The 12,410-nt window shown below is 55.6% G+C and overlaps 1 protein-coding gene across 5 annotated transcripts in view; it reads left to right on the forward strand.

Moving 5' to 3' along the window:
• INPP4A (inositol polyphosphate-4-phosphatase type I A) overlaps positions 1 to 12,410 on the forward strand; it is a 122,921-nt gene that overhangs the window by 80,951 nt on the left and 29,560 nt on the right. For 3 of the 5 annotated variants that reach the window (XM_079792053.1, XM_079792052.1, XM_079792054.1), the window contains exons 11-16: positions 978 to 1,108; positions 2,837 to 2,941; positions 3,396 to 3,504; positions 8,071 to 8,254; positions 9,350 to 9,568; positions 10,434 to 10,689. In XM_079792053.1, coding sequence (XP_079648179.1) covers positions 978 to 1,108; positions 2,837 to 2,941; positions 3,396 to 3,504; positions 8,071 to 8,254; positions 9,350 to 9,568; positions 10,434 to 10,689 — 1,004 coding nt within the window. The remainder of the gene's footprint in view (positions 1 to 977; positions 1,109 to 2,836; positions 2,942 to 3,395; positions 3,505 to 8,070; positions 8,255 to 9,349; positions 9,569 to 10,433; positions 10,690 to 12,410) is intronic. The other 2 variants (XM_079792056.1, XM_079792055.1) reach the window with 1 other exon arrangement.

Below are 12,410 nucleotides of genomic sequence, written 5' to 3' on the forward strand. Positions count from 1 at the left end.
TGGTTTGCAGGCCGGCCATGCCCCCTGGCAACCCAAGCAGAGGCCCTGGTATCTGGGATTTATTTTCCTTCTACAATTGAAACTTTGTAGCCTGGAGCAGAGCCAAGCCTGCTGCTCCCTCGGGGCGGCAGCCATTTCTGTGGCAGTTAATTCACCTTCTACAATTGAAACTTTGTAGCCTTAAGGGGGTGAGCCCGGCCAGGGTGTGCGGAAAGCTTTGCTTCCCCTGTTGCCGCCGGCAACTCTGGCCTGCTCTCTCAAGCTCCATTCTGCCGCCATTTGTTTGAATTTGTTTACCTTCTATAATTGAAACTTTGTAGCTTGAGTGGAGGCTTAGGCCTGCAACGGCTATGGAAAGCTTGGCTTGCTCTGTTACCTGGGAAACCTTGCTCTCTGTGGCTGTAGCCATCTTGGATTGGGGTTAATTTGCATACTCGCCCTGATTGGCTGGTGGGCGTGGCTTGGCTGGTGGGCGTGGCTTATGTAGCAGAGTGATGGTTAATTTGCATATTACCAGTTTATTAGAGAGGATTTTTTAATTCATCTTGTGTTTTGTTATTTTTCTGGAGACAACAAATCATAGCAGTTACTTACATGTCTCCAGCCCCTTGTGTTTGGGAGGGTCATAGGTCACTCTGCTCTGCTCAAGCCCAGTGGCTGCAGCTTGAGGCTTCTCCCATGTGGTTTCTGTCAGGAGCCAGGGTGTCGGGCCAGGGCGGAGCCGCTCTCCTCTCTGCTCCTCCACTTAGTTTGCCTCGAACATTGGCTAAGTTTCTGTAAAAAGCTTCTCTGTGCACTTGCCCTGTGGTCGGGGGTCTATGTCTCGTACAGCCCTTCCTCCTGGGGGCCCATCACGCCCCTGCGGCTCGGCCGTAGACTCCGGTGCTGGGCCCTCCCTGGCATCTCGATGCTTCTGTGGGCACTTTGTTTGCTGGGCGGTGCAGACCCTGGGCCTGACGCCTGTGTCTTGCTTGCAGAGTGTGTGAACTGGAGGAGCTGGGGGAGCTGTCTCCCTGCTGGGAGAGCCTCCGGCGCCAGATCGTCACTCAGTACCAGACCATCATCCTCACGTACCAGGAGAACCTGACCGACCTGCATCAGTACAAAGGTGGGCACCGGGTCTCTCCATCGTGACACACACGCTCTCCGTGTTCCCACGGGAATCTGCACCCCAGGAGCGCCCGATAGTCACACTGGCAGACACTCCAATGGATTTTTAAAAATAGATTCTCAGGGAGGTGTGAATGCTCTTAAATTTAGATTTTTCAGATCCTAATTAAGAAGGCAAATCTGTGAATTACATTGAAAATTCCTTCCAAGGAGTCATGTGCCAAAACAACCACTGTGCAGTGAGATTTCAGAGACCAGAGGGTCTGGTACCAGGGAAATGCCCGGAGGATGGAGGCCCTGCGCCTCGACAGGCAGTTTTCTCCATGTCCCTGTTTAACACTGGCACTTGCACTGAACATATAAATTGAGTGGAATGCGCTATTTTAAGGCTCCAAAGGAAGAATGAAGTACAGGCACCTCACCTTTTCTTGAAAGATGCCATTTGATTTTCAGGACACTCTCAGGGAAGGTTTAGAAGGCTATTCTTAACTTACTCCCTTTTTATTCCAAACAGAATGATTTGGGGTGGGGGAGAGGCTTTTCATTACTTTATTCTCTATCTTTAGATTCTTCCCCCCTGCTCTTCATAATGAATTTTCAGGGTTGAAAGAAAATCATAAGCCCTCAACGTACTTTTGACACATAACGTGGGAGCATGCCCATGAACTTGGCTGTGGAGAAGTGAACACAGGAGTGATAATAAGATGCTGGTGCCCTGGTTTGCTTTGAATCTGAAGAATAGATCCCAGTGTATTTCTAAGAGAAAAGGCAGCGTTTGTTTGAAGGAACGTAGGGACCTACCAGGCTGGATGCCAGTTACCTGGGAAAGTCCGACACCACACAGCCCGAGTTTTCTGGAGCAGAGCCTCTCAATGTCACTGTGTCTAAATGCCCAGTCGTGTTGATAGCAGATTCTGTGATTCTAGCAGGCTCCCCGCGGCTGGTGCCGGGGCCACCGTACGTGCCCAGTGCAGACAGTGCCTGCCTGTATTTTGTATCCTGGAAAAATAAATCGTCCTTTCTTCGCCGTTTATCTCTTGTACCCTCTGATTGCCAGCGTAATCTAAAATTCCTTTCTCTTCTGGGCATGAAGTTCCTATATTAGTTACAGATTTTGACTGTGGAAATCAGATGGCAGATGTTGGTCACACAACATCGACCACCCAGTGGGCGCGGGGGGCCTGTTTGAGTTTGCGTTCTAGTGGCCAGAACTGGTGCTGCCCAGCACCTGCCCATCCCCACAGCCGGGTGGTGAGCAGATCTTGTCATCACTTTTCAGAATTGAGAAGTGCTGCTCTAGCTGAGCCAGTCCCCGAGGTCTTGGATGATGGCAGCCTCTAGAGCTGGAGCCGGCAGTTCCTGGCGTGGGCCTTGCTTTTTATAGCGCTGCTGGCAGCCTGCAGCACGGAGCCTCCTCCTGGGTCAGCCTCTCCGTGGAGAGCGGAGTCATGGGTGGGCAGGCATCCACGTCCCTCCCGAGGCTGCCTCCCGCCTCCATTCCCCACCTGAGCACCCAGAGCCAGTCTCCCGGCCGGCCGGCCGGCGCGCTGCCCTCCTTTACTGTCTGGGAATGAAATGCGCTCATAGGCAACTCAGAATGGCCAGGGCTGCGACCACCCCATACCTGCTTTTTGAGCAGCATCCCCACAATACCCCTTTCTACTTGCCGTTCGTGAGTCCAGGATACATGTTGATGCCCCTTGTTTTTGAATATTCCGTTTCTTAGGTCCCTCGTTTAAAGCGAGCAGTTTGAAAGCAGATAAAAAGTTGGAATTTGTTCCCACAAACTTGCACATACAAAGGATGAGGGTTCAGGACGACGGAGGATCAGGTAACTGCGGCCCCTCTTGTGGAACCCCCGCCACTCTGTCCCCTGTGCATGAGGGCCCTGCGCTGCCCCACATCTGCGCCAGCCTTGCCTGCGTGTCCTGCTGGGCAGTTCGATGAGAGACAAATCCCAGGACCTTTGTAAGGTCTTCATTCAGAGCACAAACCCCTTCCTCTCGTGTCTCCTCCGTCCAGCTTCCTTTGCATTTCTGTGGCAGAAAGCTGCCTGTCAGTCATCCTCCCCAAGTAGGATGCAGGCTGCGTGTTGCCTCCAGCCCCGTGTGGCTTCACCCTGGGAGGTTAGGGGCCCTTGGACAGCCCAGGCTGTGGGACTGAGGAACCTTAGTCTGCATGGACCTGGGGGAGGGTCAGGCCCCAGATCTGTGTGCATATCCCTGTAGCTGGCTCATCCACAGGCCCAAGCGCAGAGTAATGAAGGAGAGCTTTCTGTCATTCAGATCAGAGCTACGACATTGTGACCATTGGGGCGCCAGCCGCTCACTGCCAAGGTTTTAAGTCAGGAGGCCTCCGCAAAAAGCTGCACAAATTTGAAGAGACCAAGAAACAGTAAGTTCGTGGGGGTGTTCGTGGTCCTTGTACCGCTGTCTGATGCTTCCTAGGTTAAAAAAATCAGAATACGACCACACAGCATCCAGCCCTTCAACCTGCTTTTGCGTGGTGAGAAGCTGCCTTACAGACCCTGGCTGCTCTGTGTGCGCCGCTGAGCGGGCGGGCGGGGCCCCCTGGTCAGTAGTCCTGGCCCTGCACATTGAAATCACCGGGAAGGCGGTGCTTTTGGCAGCTGCCCTGAGTGGACTGCTGGCGGCTGTCCTTGAGAGTCCCTGGCCAGTCAGTGAACGTCCCAAGTGTGCAGCCTGGGAGAGACTGCTTCCTTTCCTAAGGGATGCTGTGGAGAAACGTTCCCCGTTCAAAAAGGATCTGCCGTGCTGAGCAGGAAGCTGCCAGGCAGCAGGTGGGGAAGGCCGGTGCAGAGCGCAGTGAGGTGCAGCTGGAGGAACGGGGGTGCTTCGGGGAGAGGAGCGAGAGGAGAGCTGGCCTCAGTGTGGGGCTGTGTGCTGGTGAGCAGGGTGTGGGGCTGGCAGATGTGGCCTGGCCCTGAGGAGCTCGGGCCTGGAGTGAGCAGTGCGTGCGTGGGAGCAAGCACACAGGGTGCTGTGGAGCGTGCAGCAGGGGCGGCGGGGAGAGACCTGCGAATCCGAGCTAGTGTGTTGGGCACGGGGGAGGTGATCTTCCAGAATGTCAGGATTTAAATCGGTTAAGGGATGGGAGTGTAGGAAGTGGAGGTGGTGAGTGTCGAGGGCGCTATGAGATCCTGGGACCTGAAATAGAGAATGAAAGGCTCAGGCTTGGGGAGGACGATTATGACGTGAACATGTTGAGGCTGAAAGGAAAGATGGGAGTGAGTGAGGCAGGTAGAGGAGAACATGGATCGAGCAGGTTCTGGAGAAGGTGGAAAGAGGCAGGACCAGGCAGTGAGCCAGGGACGTGGAGAAGCGGAGGCTGCAGACAGTAGCGGAGGCTGCAGGCAGTCTTGAGGTGGGAAGAGCGAGCTGAGGTTGGTGGAACAGCCTCTGCAGAATGCGGAGTTGGAAGGTCACACTCCACTGGGAGTGGAACGGTCTGAGGGAAGGTGAATAGAAGGCCCAGGGAATGGCAAGGGAATCCGCTCAGGTGGTAGGTGGAGAGTGTTAGCAGGCGCCGGAGCCCGGAGGCCCTGGCCTGGCTCTGTGCTGCCGTGGCCGGGAGTCAGGACGTGGCTGGAGAAAACGGACCTTGACTGGACCAGGGGTGGGTGAAAGGTCAGGTGCAGTGTTGGGTCAGGGATGCAGCTAGGAGTGTCCCTGGCCATGGCGCTGAGGCTGGAGGGACAGGTGAGCGGAGGGGAGGGAGTACTGTGAGGAGTGTCCATGCAGATGGGTGCGCAGGCTGCCCTGAGCCACGGAATTCCTGGAGGCGGGAGCAGGGGGAGCAGGGAGGGCCTGGTGTGGAAGGGGACCTCCAGCTGGGAGGGGGCGGCTCCGGACAGCCTGCTCCACCTCGATGCATCCCCACCAAGGGCCCTTCCTGCCCAGACGAGCCAGGTGGCCAGGCCCGCTGCGGCCACTGCCTCCGGTGTGTCTCTGGACATCGTGACGGCTGCACAGCCAGCGGCGATCCCGTGTGTGTCACACCGTAGCATGGGGTGTGTGGAGTGTGAGCGTGCGACTTGAGGGTGGCACGGGGCCCTGGAGGGAAAAGCCGGTCGAGAGGGGTGTCCCCGGCCGTCCTCGTCCCAGGAAGGTCGGCGTGCTCATGCCTGATTACACCGCATGTTAACTTCACAACGTCTCAGCCCCTGTATGCCTTTGTGGTCTTTTTCAAATATATAATATGACTTTCTATGTAATGTCCTACCAATGTCATAGACACTGGTGGGAGCCGTTTTCCTCGTTGAAACTTCCTTCACGTGCAGCCGCACCGTGCCCACCGGGGATGTGCCCTGGGCGTGAGCGTGCGGGCGAGGCTGTCAGGAATGAGCACCGGGCTCATGCGTTAGTTGTCCTTCGACTATCAAATTCAAGTGTTTTGACAAAACCGGGCTTTTAAATTTTTGTTTTGCATCTGGTGTTTGCTAACACATGCTAATATTTCATTTTGGTTCTTTTCTTTAGCAGTTTTGAGGAGTGTTGGTGAGTTTTCTGTCTGTGGAGAGTCTGTCCGGGTCTTGCTCTCATGCAGAGAAGCCTGTGCTGTCTGTCCCCTCCCCCAGAGGTGCTTCGGCCTCGTGTCGCTGTGGGCTCCGAGTTAAGGCCCCGGCGCCGTTCCCTTCCAACTGCAATGTTCTTGGATGATGAATAGCCAGCCCAGTGTCTGCTTTGTCTTTAAGATCCGAGCCTTTGTTGCTGTGCTCCTCCGAGGGCAGACCTGGTCTGCTTCTCCCAGGGCCTGGGAGCCCAGGCCGCCGCGCTCGGAGCTGGGATGTCCTGTCCACACCGAGGGGGACTGAGATCTCTCCGGCTCTGTTACAAGAATCTCGGGGCTTGTCAGGCTCCACCTCACCTCACCATCACCTTTTGGGGAGTGAAGCCAGCTTACATTTTCATGATACTTAATAGTTTAGGCATAATTTTAAAACAGTGTTACTAGTATCAGTTTTAACCAAGAATTACAATAACCAAGTGACTTTTTCCACCACAGAGTTAGATGGCAGCCAGAAACCATCATGTCTGCTGCCTGGGGTTCCCCTGCTGCTCCAGGCCCCAGGCATGCCCAGACGGGGCTTTGTAGTGGCACTTCCTCAGCTGGCAGCCCCAGGGGCACCGCCAGCCTTTGGGGTCACCCCCCTCCCCCCCAGCCCCCTTGGAGCGGGCGAGGCTGGGGCTAGGGCTGGGCCCTGTCTGAGGTGCGGGCTCTGTGGACACCTGGGACAGGAAGTCCTGAGGAGCCCTCCCAGGCTCAGGCCTCTCGGCTTTCCCAGTGAGGACCAGGCATGGGCACACGTGCTCACACTTGCATGGTCACCCCGAATGGCAGCTCTTTGAAGCTACTCATGTGCTCCCTGTGCGGAAGGCCCCGCTTACAGCTATTAGGACGTGGCCTGTGAGGACAGGGTGAGCGGGCGTGCTGCCTTTCTTGGGTACATATGTGTGGAAGTGTACATCCAGGTACACACATGGGTATCTGTGTACAGCACACATTACATGTGTGCTCTAAATATTGGGGACTGGGAGGATTAAAGGTTCTTAAATTCTATTTCGAGATTTTTTTTTAAGATTGAATTGTCTAAAATGGCAGCTATTCATTTGGAAGAAGGATTGCAGGTTGGAAGGTCGCCACGAGCACCTCGAGCTGTGGGAGGTTCCCGTCGGACCACGCAGGCTGCAGCGCAGGCTGCTGCATGGCTTCTGGCAGGTCTTCGTTGTGGTGTGTGGGCTTGTGGTGTGCTTTCCTTCTGGGGTGCTTTGGGTTTTGCTTTTTGCATGCTCAACCCATACTTGATTCAGGGAAGGGGCGGGGCAGTTTTGTGTTGACTTGGATAATGAATAGCCAGTCCTGGAAAGAGCCCATTCGGGAGGTTCTCAGCCCTGCCCAAATCACCCCCATCTCCAGAGAAGGTGTTGGAGGGTGCAGCTCTCCACCTTCTCTCTCGTCCCCCAAACCCAGTGGGCAGCTCTGAGGGAACCAGCAGGGCCCCTCATTCAGTGAAGCATGGGACACCCAGAGCCCACGACTCCCAACTGTGGGAGAGACCTCTGCATTGGCGCCTCCTCCTTCCCCTCCCTGCTTTCCTCGGCTTCCACACATGGTCTGAAAAATCTGTTTATTATATCGGGTTGATTTGGGATCTTAGCTGAGAGACATACAATTTACCATCTCCGTCTGGAAGGGCCACCATGACAGCAGGCCGCACGCCGCCGGGACGCTGGCTGGCTCTCCGAGGCTGGTATTTATTTGTGTCTGGCAATGGCTGGGCTGTAGCTTTGACCTCAGATCCCAAGATACACACGCTGCTTGGTGGCGAGGAGGCAGGGTAGGAGGAAGAAGCAGGTTTCCAAAGCTCCCAGGTTTGACAAGAGCCGGTGTCCAGGGCGGCCTCTGGCTTGGCACGCTCTCCACCTTCACATTTCAATGTGGGGAAGTCCTGGAGAGGGGCGGGAAGGAAGCCGGTCTCTGAGGATTTGCTGGGGTCAGACACGGGAGGGAGGAGAGCTGTGGGTGTGGGCACAGCAGGTTTGAAGTCCCAATTGGCCAAATGAAAAATCAAGGATCCTTTTGGCAAAGTCTAGCACCCTTGGAAGTCTCCCCTCACTATGACAACGGACCCCTTTGGCACCAGCAGACCCCATGTCTCCACTTAAGTCCTGCTGAGATTCGACAGGTGAGGTAATTTCTGGGTTTAATATTTGCGCACAAGGTCTATACACATAGTCCAAATACAGATAAAGACAAACATAATAGGAGGCTTAATGTATGTTAGTATTTCAAGCTTCTACCGTACAGACAGGAAGGATCGCCTGTGATACCCCCAGCCCAGGAACACATCCCTGAGAGACGGTGCTTTACTTTGAGTTGGTTGCGGGCTGGGTGGGGAGGGCGCTGCCAGCCTCATCGATCTGTTCTTACCTTTCTTAGTACATCATCCAGCTGCCAGTCCATCATCTACATTCCACAGGACGTCATCAGAGCCAAGGAGATCATCGCCCAGATCAACACCCTGAAAACTCAAGTGAGTTACTACGCGGAGCGGCTCTCGAGGGCGGCCAAGGACAGGTCTGCCACTGGCCTCGAAAGGACACTGGCCATCTTGGCAGACAAGGTAGGAGGGGCGGCCCTGCTGCGTGTGGGCGGGGGCTCCCTTGGTTGTGGCAGAGGGTGCCCAAAGCCATTCACACAGTGGGTGACATTGGGATGATCAGATCCAGTTCCCACAAGGTCCAGGGACTGGGTGATTTGCCCGTGGTCACAGGCCTAGACGGGGCAGGCCAAGGACGGGCCAGGGCTGTGACAGCCGCCGCTGCTCCCTGCAGAGGCGTCTCCCAGCAGGTCCAGAGGAGTCACTGTTAAGGCCTGACAGTTCCACGCTTTCTTAGTAACCACCTACTCAGCACATTTCCCCCACGGTTCAGTTGTACTTGGAATTAAAAAAAGAGAAAGCGAGCTATTATACAGACATAACACAAGAATAACATATTTTATTGGCTTATATATCATCAGTAAATCAGCCTTTCATTGGTGGCAGTTTGATCCTGATTTAAAATACATAAGTACCACTGGGACCACAGATCCTTTTGATGGGCGATGAGTTTTCAAATGACTGATCTCTGTCCCTTGCGCGCGCACAGAGATTCGGCTCACACTGCCCTGGTCGTAAGCACTGTGTGGGGGAGGCACTGTTCCTGAGCAGAACACATTCCCTCCTCCCCTTGGGTCACCCGCGGAGGTTGGGAGCCATCAGTCATGGGAAAGGGAGCTGCCGAGTGCCTGCCGCTCATGGAGCCCCCAGAGCCAGGGCTGGCTCCGGAGGTAGATGCAGAAGATAGGCTTCCGTCACTGAAGCAGAGTAAGGCTGGCGCCTGGGATTAGAGGGGACAGACAGCCCTGCGTCCTTGAAGGCTGGGGCGCGGGGCTCTCTTTAGGCCCTTCCTTGAGCGATGTCAGCTCAGAGGCAGGCACACGGGCTCAGAGGTTCCTCACCCTCCCCTCATTCTCCCGTGTCCTCCGGTCTTCTTGGTGGGAATTCTGGCTAAGGGTCTGCAGGTGGGTCACGAGGCAGTCCAGGCTCGGCGTCCCGCGGGCTGTGGAGGGGGCGGGGGAGCAGTGCTGGGCTCAGGCAGGTCCGAGCTCTCAGAGAGGACAGGCCTGGCAGTCCCTGGCTTGGAGCTCAGCGGCCCCGGGGTGTGTGTGCCTGCAGACCCGGCAGCTGGTCACCGTCTGCGACTGCAAGCTGCTGGCCAACTCCATCCATGGGCTGAACGCAGCGCGGCCCGACTATATTGCCTCCAAGGCCTCCCCCACCTCGACCGAGGAGGAGCAGGTGATGCTCAGGAATGACCAGGACACCCTCATGGCCAGGTGGACGGGCAGGAACAGCCGGTCTTCTCTGCAGGTGGATTGGCACGAGGAGGAGTGGGTGAGTGCTGCCCGTCGCCCTCACCGTGCTGCTGAGCTCGGGTTGAAACTGGAAACTTCCCACTGGCTCTCCCTCAGGAGGGCCTTTGCGGATAAGCTCCGAGACCCCTTCCAGACGGCTGCGGGGCCCCCTGATGTCGGGAGGGAGAGATTTCACCACTGTGTCCATCTGAGGAGGGGGCTGCCGAGGGCTGCCCATTCCCAGACCCGGCTGTGAGGGGCGGTTTTCTCCTAGAGCCCCCTGCCCTCGCCATGCCTCGCCCGCTCGCCCCGACACCACATCACGTTGTCCTCAGAGTTGTGCCTGAGAGCGATCTGTCTCCTGAGAGAGGGCCATAGCATGTTTCGTCATGTGTCCGGGCTGTTGAGAAGCAGTTTGAGTTACTGAATTACTGGGCAAGCGCTGCTTCAGCCCTGATCTGATCGGGCGTCCCTCACCTCCTCCCACCACCCCCTCTGAAGGGGTCAACTGTTTCCATTCTCTTCCATCCAAGAGACCTCGGGCCCCTCTGTGTGATGCAGGAGGTCGCAGGGGAGCTAGGACGGATGACACTGGCTCCCTGGGCCCTGTGGCCCTTGCATTAGCGCTGGAAGGTGCTGGGAAGCCCTACCTGGCTTCCATGACAGTTACTAGCAAACATCTCCCAAATTTTAAAACTAGCACCTGGGACATTGATCCATCCTTTGGAAAGCAAATACAACTTACATTGTGTTTGGGGAATTACGAATCCTATTGGTATTTCTAAATCTTGTGTTTTAATGAGCATGGTGTGGGGTGGGGGTCATTGGGGGCTGGTTTGGTTTGTGATCTGTTCTGTCTTTCCCATTGGAGAGCTGACCAAAATGAGCTCTTTTGCTTTTGGAAGGAGAAAGTGTGGCTGAACGTTGACAAGAGCCTGGAGTGCATCATCCAGCGGGTGGACAAGCTGCTGCAGAAGGAGCGCCTGCTCGGTGAGGGCTGCGAGGACGGCTTCCCCTGCTCGGGCAGCGGCACCAGCAAGAAAGGTAACCGGAACAGCCACGCCTACTGGATCAGACCGGAGGACCCCTTCTGTGATGCCCCCTCCTCGCCACGCCCCACCTCCATGCCCGCTGCTGCATGCCATCCTCACCTGACCACACGTGCGTATGCATCACGCTTCCCATCACACCACCTCCACCTCATGCTGCATCTGTCTGTGTCCTGACTCCGTGTCCTCTTCCCCCATGCAGACTGCAGGGAGGGCTGTCGGCAGAGGGGGTGTCGCCGTGCATGGAGCAGCGGGCAGTGAGGGCAGAGGCGCCCGTGGGCTTCATGCCCACGGAGCCTGCGTGTGCATCTGCAGGTCCGGCTGAGGTGGGCTCTGAGGGCCTCGGGTCACGCTGCCACGGCAGTAAGGGTCGGGCTCCTGGGCTCCTCTGGTTTGTGAACCGATCTGAGAAGCTGGAGGAGGCCAAAATGCCCATGCATTTCTGATGAGGCTGTTTATAGTATTGTGCCAGGAGCTGGTAGAGCCAAGGACAGGTGACTGGTGCAGGGACAAGCTGGAGGAGAGCTGTTGGCGGGCCCAGCGGACTTGTCGGAAGGCCAGTTGTCATTAGTGGGCGCGCTCACCCAGCAGAGGCACGGTGCATTGGGACGTGTGGTAACTCCGTCTGGTGGTGGCACCTGCTCCTGTGCCTCTGGGGCTGAGTTAGGTTCCTGTTGTTACCACCAGGGTGGGGCTCTGAGGGGTAGAAGGACCTTGGCACGGAGCAGCGCACTTCAGGAAGAGTCTTCTGTCTGCGGGAACAGAGCATAGCCAGACGCTCGGCCCTGCTCAGAGCCTTACGGCGTGATCGGCTTCTTGTCCCTGCAGCTCGGGGCCTCCAGCTCTCATAGGAAAAGGTTGGGCCGGGCAGCCAAGGCCAGGCTGCAGACCGGGCTTCTGTTTCCTCTTGGCTCCCCTTTGGGGGTACGGAGCCATAGGAAGTGAGGCCCAGCTGTGCCAGGGTTAGGCTTCCCACAGCCAGGACTTGTAATTTCTGAATTGGGCAACTCTCATTCGAGGCAGAATCATGCTTCCTTCTTCAGAGGCTCTCGATAAGCCCCTGCACTTGGACGGTGCCTCTCCCGTCTCCGTCTGCCTGCAGTCTGTCTCACTGGAGCCTGTTTCAACGGCACTCACGTCCCCCACGCTTCCATTTGTGAGGGTTACAGCTCAGTTCATGGAACTTTTTGTCTCTGTGTTCTCATTTTTTAATGTAAGTTGCGTTTCTTTAAAAAATGTCTGAAAACTCATTGCTCATTTCTCTTTAATATTGTCTTGCTTATGCTTTAAATTTTTTCTGCAGATACAGAAAATAATTTATTGGATTTTTAAAATGCAGGAGATAGTTTATTTAATAAGATTGACTGTTACATCCATAACTTAAATGTCGTAATTTTTTTCTAGATACAACCTGTATTGTTCAAATGTAGACAAATTTAAATGCAATTTTAAGTGATTTAAATGAGGATGTTTAGGATTTGACTTGTAATTGTGTGTGCCACACGAGTGAGCGGTGTGGTGATGGGAATGTGAAGCACACACGGAGAGAGGTTAACTGCTGCCAGACTCACAGAGACGCGTGAACCATCTGCCTCGGAGGTACCTGCCCGTGATCCGTAGCCCAGAAACCCAGCGCATCGCCGGGACGGCTCGGACCTCAACAGGAGCAGGGGGATCAGAGAGAAACAGACTGTGGGGCCCGTGTTTTACTCCCCTCTTGTCCTCCAGGGCCAAAGCTGGGCCCTGGCATGACTTCTGACACCAGCGGGTGTTCCTGGGGCAGGTGTGTGGCCTAATGAGCAGGTTGTGTTCACACCTGCATATTTACTGCCT

This window comes from Cnephaeus nilssonii, assembly GCF_951640355.1.
Source record: "Cnephaeus nilssonii genome assembly, chromosome: 15".
NCBI lineage: Eukaryota > Metazoa > Chordata > Mammalia > Chiroptera > Vespertilionidae > Cnephaeus > Cnephaeus nilssonii.